Source organism: Cololabis saira, chromosome 20 (genome assembly GCF_033807715.1).
Source record: "Cololabis saira isolate AMF1-May2022 chromosome 20, fColSai1.1, whole genome shotgun sequence".
Classification (NCBI taxonomy): Eukaryota; Metazoa; Chordata; class Actinopteri; order Beloniformes; family Belonidae; genus Cololabis; species Cololabis saira.
Genome location: NC_084606.1, coordinates 12,009,729 through 12,020,388, shown reverse-complemented (window position 1 = coordinate 12,020,388; position 10,660 = coordinate 12,009,729). Strand labels below are relative to the sequence as shown.

The window sequence follows — 10,660 nt, the reverse complement described above, 5'->3', positions numbered from 1 at the left end:
TTGAGGAAAAAATATTAACTCTTATTTGTAGCTGCAGAGGAAAAAAATAATCTCACGAGGAAAACAAAAATAATCACACCTCGGAGCCTCTTCAGCATAATATAGCAGTCAAAAAAAAGAAAAGAGAAGTAAGAGGGATACAAAACATGTACTGTATGTTGTACTATTATACAAATGTATTGAAACACATGGGTCTTCAGTAGGGATTAATTATTATTATAATTAATAATAATTAATAATCATTATTTTCTCCATATACCGCTCCCTGGCTTCCTTGTTTAAGGTATCCCGGTAAATTCGAGTTCCTTTCCAGCAGTTTAACATCTTTTTTTTTGCGTTCTGTCTGTTCACTTGGTGAAACAGAAAAGCGTCCCGTCTCCTCTCATAAAAACAAATGCAGCGACGGGACAGGAGTTTTCCGGCAGTACGCGCTGGTGCTCATGGGAAACGTAGTGTTCTTTCTGGTAAAACACTACCGCTTTTGTCCAAAAGATGCCGCCAAACTCAGAAAAGCTGAAAGTTACGTTGTGCTGCTTTAACAAAAAAGAACCAAAAAAATAAAAAATAAACCAACGTTGTTCTTGTGGATGACGTCACTTCCTATTTCGGTTCATTGGCTGCTTAAATGGTGGAATGAGGAGACCACGCTACGCCGGTGAGTACGGAGTCCAGCGCCAACCAGGGACGGCTGTGAGTTTGTCTCAGCACTCGGACCCACGCTCCCTGAGTGTGTAATATGAGTGTGTTTGGTTGTTTGTATGTGGTCCAGAGATGGACCGGGCCCCTGTCCAGGTGAACCACACCTTTTGGACCTTGTTCAACTCTGAAGTGGTCCAGGATGTTTCTCCCAAAAACCGCTCTGTCGTTCTTCCGGAGGACTTCAAGGCTCATGTGGATGATGACAGATATACCTGGAGGGTTTTCCGTGGCAGGAACCACCTCCAAACAGTGCTTGGTTGTTGGGTGTTCTTGGGTGCTGTTATGATTGATTATATAAAGAATAGTTTAAAATCAAACTGAATATGTAAACTGCATGTGCTGATTAACTAAATGTTTCTGTATGTGAAACTAAGGTGCATCTCTGACTTTCACTGAGAGTACCATGCTGTAACAGGCACGAGATAAGAGAGGCCCCCAGCAATAAACTAAGGGGGGGCCCCAAGCCACCCCCTTTCTCAAGTGTAATAAAACTTTCTCAGGAGAGAGACCGGCAGATCTGGCGGGACGATTGACCAAGCAGGCTGCAGGGGCTCTGCTCTGCCGATCTCACTCATGAGGCCTACTTTAATTCTATCCCAGTCTTGTGTCTTTTTATTTACCTTTTCCAGCTCAATTAAAGAACCCGGGGTGATTGAATTCGATCACAACAATTTGGGGGCGTCGTCCGGGATTGAGATCAGGAGAGGTAATTATGAAAAAAAAAAAACAGCTCGGTGCGAAAAAGGCGAGGACAGGCCGCGCGGCAAATTCAGGGTAAGCAGACCTTTATCTGCATTGGATATACTCAAATCAAGACCGTGTCCAAAGTCTTAAGTAAACACCCAGCTGCTGAATTTAATAACTGCTAAATTTAAGGAATGATAACTGCTGAATTTAATAACTGCTAAATTTAAGGAATGATAACTGCTGAATTAAGAATTGCTAAATTTAAGGAATGACAACTGCTAAATTTAATGAAAAAAGGACAAAAAACTGGAATAGAAGTTAAGAGGAATATTTGTTAAGGGTTTAAGTCCCAGGATGTTATTAGAAAGGGTTTATTAACGGTTAGAGTCCGAGGATGTCGGGGTTAGGCCCTTTAGAGGGACAGGATTATGGGAGAATCCTGTTACCGTAGACATTCTGAAGTCTCGGGCGTGGCTGCCCCCCCGTGACACTGACGAGTGCACGGATTTTGCTGGGTTGGAATCCCGGGATTGAGACCACCCAAATTCTAAGAAGCTGCCAAAGAAACTTAAAAAAAAAAAAAAAAGTTGATGGTATGCATTGAGGATGGAATAGGATTTTGGAAACTGTAGAGATGTTTTAAAATGCCCAAGAAACTTTAAATGTTGAGGGAATTTGGCTTTGTGAAGATATTATAAGACCTAAGTTGACATGAGCCTGAAAAACAGATATAGAGATGGTAATATTGTGGAATATATGTAAAAAAATTAAGCAGTGGCTGCTCGCCTTGCTATGAGAGAGGAGGGGCTGTGATTATGTGTGTGTGCTGCGGTGTGTATGTGTAGATGTGTGTGTGAGAGACAGAGGGAGAGAGAGAGAGTGAGAGACAGAGATAGGGTGTATGTGGATAAGTGTGTGTGTGTGAGAGATAATGTGTGTGTGTGCCTTTGTGCATTGTACGTTATGTTCATGACATTTTGTGAACAGTTGAAATATATTCTGTCATTTTAAGAGAAAGAAAAGTATGATTTAATTGACTTCGTAGTTGGTTTTAAAATGGGGAAAAAGGTAAAAGAGAGATTTTGGAAGTTGCAGGTTCAGATGCCATGGTCGTTAAAGTCCTCAGTCAGATCATGATCTGCTTTGAGCGATAGCAGATTTTATGGTGCTTGGAGATGCAGAGAAGCAGAGAAGCAGAGATGCAGCGTTTCTCCGATGGAAGGAGGAGGGGCTGTTTGGGTCTTTCGGCAGCACAGATAACCAGTAATGCTTTAAAAAAGCTAGAGATTATGTTGATAATAATCTTATTTAGGGGTTGAATAGGTGACAAATTTTAGAATATATTTGGATATTATAAGATAAAATATTAAAAAGTAAAAGGTTTAAATTCATATGAGCCTCTCTCTGTTGACTTGGTTAAAATAATATGAACAATGAGCTTCTTTAAATGATACATTCTGTGTCTATAAAGGAGACTTTTTATCTGTTAAAAATACATGAGCTTCAGCTTCTCTGTTGACATTTTTTAAGATAACATACAATGAGCTTCTTTAAATGATGCATTCTGTGTCTAATAAAGAAGACTTTTTTATTTGATAAAGCATATATGAACTTCGAGAGAGGACTTTTTGGGAGTTTGTTTGTTTAGGTTAAGAATGTTTGGCTGTGTACTGGAGCGCCCCCCCACAGCGAAATATGGTGAATTGGTTAGGGGCGGCTCACGTTCTTTAAGTTTCAAGTGAGGACCTAATAATATTAACGTCTTAGTGGATATAAAGGAGTTGATGAATACAGATTTTGGAATCTGTGATAGTAGGGACATTGTAATTTCTGTCTGTAATTTTTATAGTTGAGGTTACTGTCATTTTTGGGAAGTAGAAGTGCTTTTGCAATTTTTATTTTATTTAGGAAAAGGACCAGATTGAAATGATAAATTACAGATATAAGTTAGAGGTTTTACAATGTTATTTAGGACTTTTCTATGGTTATTAATATTAGGACAGTCAGTGGATAATTTACTTTTACATTTTTGAACAGGGTTTGTCACTTTCTGTTTACTGTAACTGTTGTTGAGAGAGGAAAAATATATAAAGATTATTTTCTTTTGACAAGCATTTGTTATTCCTCCATTAGTGAACCAAGGACTTTTAAATAAATTCGGATTAATTTGAACGAGAGGAGATTGGGAATTTAGAAGGAGTGAAAACTGAAACGCTACCTGGAACACAGGGAGGGGGTCGGAAAAGATAACAAAGGAATGTAGGGGTACGAACAGACCAGACCATGTCGTAAACATGTTGGGTGAAACAGAAACAGAAAAAAAAAAAAGAGGGGAAACTTTCAGCGCCAGGCGCGGGGTCAGTGGGCTGGGGTCAGCCCAAGAGATACTGTTAGTAAATCAGCATTAAACACACACAAATTTTATGAACCACCTTGAGCACCCAACCTCCACTACCACATACCATAGAGGGATGGGTGGACAAGGAGGGGCCCGGGGGATTTGGCGAGGGGGTTGCCATAGAGACCCAGGAGAGAAACGCCCCACAAAGAGACACCAAGGGACTGGCTGCTTTGGAGAAAAAACAGACTTTACCATTCACATGCCCCCTCAGGATGAGGGTGGGGCGCAAACCCTGAGACATTTTTTCCTCGTGTCACACAAGCTCCCTGTGACCTGATGGGGACAGACCAACTGATCATGTTGGGGGTGATGATTCAGTGTGGTCCCGATGGTTTGACGCTGACCTTTCTGGACGGGGGACATGGAGTCAATCAACCATCTGAGTGGACATTGCATGTTATCTCCTCAGCCAGGTCTGGCTGCAGCAATACAGTATGTTGGACTTTGTTTGAACCAGAAACATCGTTTACTCCTGGCTCGATATACGGTCTATCAACAGTGGCGCCCCTGAGTCGACACCTGGTGTCCTTACGCTTGTTCCCCCAATCCTTTACATATCACATTATTTTACGATACACCTAATGGTAACATGATGCCTTGCACTCACATTATGACACGACTAAGGTGGTATGAAATTATCAAAAGGCTTGCCCTCATGTATCATTGGTTTTTGCGTCTAGGCCATCAGGCTTAATGCCTCCAAAGCAAAATTATTATTACCACCCAATAGTTGTACGACATGGTGAAACAACTAGGCGTTAGGATTTAGATATTTCTGTAACAAGATCACCAACAAGTGATCTGGTTTCAGAAAAGGGGGAGTAAGGTTGGTAATTATGTGACGTGTAAACACGACCCTACATGTATACAGCATGTAGCAGTTAAAAGAAATTAATCAAAAAGAAATTAAGAAAATGAAGCATCAAATATTTCGTATACACACGAAGGATATCATAGGGGAAAACCACACAAGTGCATGCAAAGAATCGTTTGTGACGATAAAGTCAGGGAAGACTTAGTGAAAACACCATTTGACAAAGCGATTAATTTGTTTGTAGATGGATACGGTTTTAGATACTGGAACGAAGGGTTACAATTAGCATATGCGATAGTAAACGAGGAAGACGAAATATGGGTAACAGTAGATGCTAGAAGGATTGAAGGAATTAGAATCTGAATCAGAATCAGATTTATTAGTCAAGTTTGAACATTTCCCAAGGAATTTGACTCCGGTTATTTTGCTTTCCACTCGGATTTGAAAGTAGGAACAGTAAATAACAAATGTACGGTAGATAAAAGTGTGGCACGTATTAAAATATATACGATTAAAAAAGTGAAAGGTGTAACAGTATAGAGGTAGACATGGTATAGACAGCTCTTAATAAGAAATAGAAATAATAGTGACCTTGAGATGGGAAACGGAGATTGGAATGAGTAGAATGAAACCTGAGATAACCTGATATATTGTACAAGCATTATGGGAGTAGTTATTGTCTTTAAGGTAAAGAATACCAGAATGGGCAAACAGATGGCGATTAGATGAATTAAATTCAGTCCAGGAATGGCACGAGTAATTTTTCTTTTTTGTAAAAGGTCAAAATTTTTTAGATAGCTGGGATAAGTATTACAGTAAATAATAGTACAGGAATTTAGATGTTGTCCAAACAAAGGTTGATAAAGAATAAGAAGAGCAGAGCGTGGAAGCAGGTGTCTCGCTTTGAAAAGCAGACTGACATTTTTAGATTCTTAGATATTTAGTTTTGCAAAAGTGATCTATATGACGATTAGAGTTTAGACAGTCATCAATGAGGACTCCAAGGAACTTTGTAGAGTTTACTTTCTTGATTTCTTTATCTTTTATTTTGATCTGAAAGGCCAGATTTTCCATATTCTTTTGTTCTTTATTGAAACTGAATGATATATAATTTGTTTATCAATATTAAGAGAGGTTTTGTTCATTTTTGATCCAAATATCCACCTTAGAAAGCACATTGTTAAGGAGCTTTTGAATTTCATGGATGTTGTTATGTGATACAAGAAAGGTTGTTTTATTGAGCATTCCAGGAAAACATGTCAGTGTTTAGCCCCTGAGGCAGATAATTTTCAACTTTATTCTGTACGAGGATATGTCTTTATGTAACATTCAATAGTGAACTACGGAGGAGTTTAACAAGAAGGAATATGTTTTTCAGTTATTGTAATAATTCATTTGATCATCAATCAGTATTTTGGGGCAAATATGCCATAGTTTCATGAGAGTGAATGGTTTTTACTTTTTGTTATGTAGAAATGTCACTTTTCCATAAAGGAAATGTTAATCGTGTGGGCAATCCTGAGTACCCCCTCAACGCGTAAAGGATTTAACAGAGTAATTTGCATGTCTGGATTGTTGAAGTGGGTGTACATACAGGGCCCAAAGGGAAAGAAATCAGTAATGTTCATAAATAAGCAATTATTGCTCCACACTATCTGTATGAAATTGTAGGATAATGTATTGAATCATCTGGAGTGGAGTATTGTGTAGTGGGTGACATCAGGAAGGCGTTTGGGAAACGCTGGATGGGACATGCGAATATGAAGACTAAATTGGCAAAAATCTGTGCACAGACCAAAATGACATGGGTGAACGCCGGCCACGGACTGACCCGTACGCACTAAAGACTGGACAACTTTTTCTAGGGCCGCAGAATGCGCCCTACTTGAAGGAGACTGACGAATAACAATTTGGTCAGAAAGCTCACTTCTCCGAACTGCAAAGTTTGGTATCTGCTTACTCCCAAACAGGTCGGAGACGGACGGACAGACACGGACCTCACAGACAGAATGGGTTTCCCTGTGAGTCATCAAGAGACAGTGGTCGGAGCCAAGGTGGACAGGACCCAGAACGGACCTCCCACGTCATCCGACTCCACAGGAAAGGTGACACGTGGTGTCAACGATCGCAGTGGGCAACACCGGACCCCCCCATGAAGATTAGGACCCCAGATCCGCTGGATCTGGTGCAGGAGCGGACATCAGACCTTAGCTCTCAAGAGAGGGGCAGAATAATCCCCTGAGCAGGGTCCACCGGGTGATCAGAGTAGTCTACCTCTGACTCCTGAAGAGGAACAATAAAGAAGAAAGAAGATACATAGGGTGATCTCTGATTAGAGATCAAAAGGGAGATTGTTATGATTGATTATATAAAGAATAGTTTAAAATCAAACTGAATATGTAAACTGCATGTGCTGATTAACTAAATGTTTCTGTATGTGAAACTAAGGTGCATCTCTGACTTTCACTGAGAGTACCATGCTGTAACAGGCACGAGATAAGAGAGGCCCCCAGCAATAAACTAAGGGGGGGCCCCAAGCCACCCCCTTTCTCAAGTGTAATAAAACTTTCTCAGGAGAGAGACCGGCAGATCTGGCGGGACGATTGACCAAGCAGGCTGCAGGGGCTCTGCTCTGCCGATCTCACTCATGAGGCCTACTTTAATTCTATCCCAGTCTTGTGTCTTTTTATTTACCTTTTCCAGCTCAATTAAAGAACCCGGGGTGATTGAATTCGATCACAACAGTGCTAGCAATAGTTTCTCCAACGTAAACACTAATTCAAAAATGAGTGTCCATAATAAACAGGTCATTGTTCGATGACTCCATGGCAACAGGTCATCCTGTCTCTAGTTTAGGTCAAAAGTTTCATGTCAGATGAGTTATTTCATTTCTTTTGTCTCTGAACCAGCTTTGTAGTGACAGTAAGAATTATTAGCATCTGAGGTTAGCTTAAGCTAAGGCAGCTAAGCTAAAATGGCTAATTAGCATTTAATGAGCTAAGGTGGATGCATCTGAGACAGCTAGCAGCCTGTTCTTTCATCCATTTACCACATGGGATCATGTTGTACAAAGAAAAAAGACTACTTGTGATGTCAAAGTGGGTTTGTCCACTTTCCATCATGCTAGATTCAAGAGTCAAGCCATATTTATTGTAATTTTGAAAAAAAAACAACATTAAAGCGTGCTACTATTTTTTTGTGTAGTTTTTGTACTCTGCAGTACTTTCCTACAGTTTCTGTTGTACTGTTTTCTTGAGCTGTGATGTGTAACGTCTCCATGGGATATGTCCTCAGAGAAAGTGTCTCTAAGAACCTGCAACCCCCTCATCTCTGTTTGTGTTCAGGTGAACACTTTGATTCTTCCAGAAGTCCGTTATTAGGTCTTTAGTGTCTAGAACCACCTGGTACAGTTGGTCTTTCAAGGAGCGTTCCCATCGGGCCTGTTTGATCTGCTTTAACAATCAAGTTAATCAACTAACCACAAGCTGTGAACTTAACCTGTATCAACCTGTTATGCTGTATTGGGAGGAGTGAGACAGAGGGGGGAGGAAAAGCTTTTCTGCATTTCTTGTGTCTTTGTGTCTTGCAGCCTCTTTGGATGTCCGTCCAGACCAGCAGCAGTTCTTCAGTGGACAGTCAGTGTCTCTGCAATGTGTTGAGGATGAACAGACAGCGTTTGGATGGACGGTTAGGAGGAACAGAGTAGGCCAGATGGAGGAGTGTGGAGTCACTGAAAACTTCGGGGTCTTGAAAGAGTCCTCTTGTGTTCTTGATCTCTTGTCTTCGTACTCTGGATTTTACTGGTGTCAAACCAGATCTGGAAGGAGGAGCGACCGGGTCAACATCACTGTGACTCTAAGAGAAGGTAAGACAGCCCCCTCGGTGGTCCTGAAGTCATGTTTGAGATGATTGATATACCTCCATCTGTCTCTTTGTGTATGTTCAGACAGCGCCATTGTTCTGGACATCCCTGCACTTCCTTTGAAGACAGGAAGTGATGTCACTCTGCGTTGCATACACAGAGATGGTCTCGCCTGCACAGCTTATTTCTACAAAAACGGTGAACTTGTCAGTAAGAAGAAAATTCCAGAAGTCATCCTACATGACGTCCAGCAGTCCGACGAGGGTCTCTATTGGTGCGCTTCCGATAAGTTTGGATCATCTCCTCGTAGCTTTCTGAGGGTCACAGGTCAGTGGGACGATCACTTCCTGTTTCTAGAGCTGACCTGTGTAAACTGATGACTGACTTAAGCAGCTTCTCGTATCGCTGTTGCAGGATCTCCTCTTCATCACAACATCACAGTATCCAGTCCTCCTCCAGACTCTTCTTTTGCTCCCCCAAACTCTACTTCTCCTCCCCCTTCCTCCATGTCTGTGCTGCATCTCCTCCGCCACCTGCTGGTCATCTGTCCGTACTGCATCTGCAGCATGCTGCTGGTGTCCATGTGCTTCAGGAGGAACCCGGGTACGTAGAGACCTTGTTCAGACCCTGCATTAACATGAGTCTTGAGGACCACAAGTGGCCAAAACTCTGTACATGTTGACACCTGGGATTCAAATGTGCACCATCTTTGGAATCACATGTGACTTTCCCGATATATTTACACACGTCACCATTTACACTTGAGCAATCTTTATGACTAAACAGCTTGAAGATCCACCGTCAGCAGCAGTGACTTGAAGTAGTGGTTCCCTTCCTGAATGCATCACTTTCACATAGGGCTGTGGAGGAATTTTTCCAAACTATGTGGAGTTCAATGCTCTATGGTGACAAAGATTACTTACAAGTTGACAGTTAGCATTCCTCCCATCAGTGGACATTCTAGGTTCACTGTACCCCAAATTCAGCCCACGGCGTAACCCAACATCTCCATCTCACATCCTCCAGATCCCAGTCTTAAACATAAGGTTAATGGCATCACAATTAGAAGAAGACGGATATCTCCATAGACCTATGCACACTGTCAAGCACGGCAGTGGAGAGTTGGTTACCTGGTCATGTGACAGGAAGTTATCCTAAACTCAGCAGCAAACCTATATCAGAATGATGAAAGATATAAGAATCAAGGTTTTGTAGTGACCTGGTCAAAGTCCATTCCTGAACCTGGTTTAGATACTGTGGTGGACCTTCAGAGAGCTGTGTAGACGTGAACGGTCAAAACCTCAAAGTCCAACATTGCTTCGGGTCGAAGCAATGTTGGACAGAAGAACGGACCAGAACTCCTCCAGAACCATGAGTTTCTGATGAAGTCAGACAGGAACAATCAACTGAGAGTTCCTGCTGAAGGAAACATCTACTGAAAGTTCCTGCTGAAGGAAACATCTACTGATGTTCCTGCTGAAGGAACCATCTACTGAGAGTTCCTGCTGAAGGAACCATCTACTAAGGGTTTCTGCTGAAGGAAACATCTACTGAGAGTTCCTGCTGAAGGAACCATCTACTAAGGGTTTCTGCTGAAGGCCTGCCACTGAAGGTGGATCTAAAAGCTGTGTGATTTTTCTTTTTGTCTTAACTTTTGTAAAGTAAATAATGGAACAGTGAAAACAGTAATGAGTTTTTACTCATCTAAGGTCAGAGCTCCATCTTGACATCCTATAACTCCGTCCGCAGGGAACAAGTTTAGAGTCTCCATGGAAACCAGCCAGCCTGTTGGAGATTATGTTGGCATTTCTACCGATGTCACCACCGAGCATGACTTCTGATGAAGACTGGTCCACTGTGGGATGTTTTGTTAGTGACGTGGCTTCAACCCTGCAGCAACAAATGCTTCAGCTGTTTCTATTTTCATCATGTGAGAAGTCAAACACCACATAAAATAAAGTTTCTCCACCATCTGTTCTCTTTATGCATAAACAGGAAGTCCTAACCATCTATAATAAAACAACAATATGTTGTTTTGTGCTGCTATCTGTAGGAGACTGATGAGACTGGGTCTGGGTTGGTCTGGAAGGTTTCATGTGTGAACTTCGTTTAACCAGTGCTGCTGGATCCAGACCTTACTGGATCTTCCAGACGTACTGGTCCAGTACAGCATGTACCTCGGATTATTTCAGGACCC

At 41.6% G+C, this 10,660-nt stretch overlaps 1 protein-coding gene across 1 annotated transcript; it reads left to right on the top strand.

The window, feature by feature from the left end:
- The first annotated feature begins 632 nt into the window (after positions 1-632).
- On the top strand, positions 633-10,405 carry LOC133420729 (uncharacterized). Its single transcript, XM_061710512.1, has 5 exons — positions 633-655; positions 8,191-8,466; positions 8,548-8,790; positions 8,878-9,066; positions 10,213-10,405. The coding sequence occupies exons 1-5, from the start codon at positions 634-636 to the stop codon at positions 10,302-10,304; spliced, it is 822 nt and encodes a 273-aa protein (XP_061566496.1). The 5' UTR covers position 633; the 3' UTR covers positions 10,305-10,405.
- Positions 10,406-10,660: the final 255 nt, after the last annotated feature.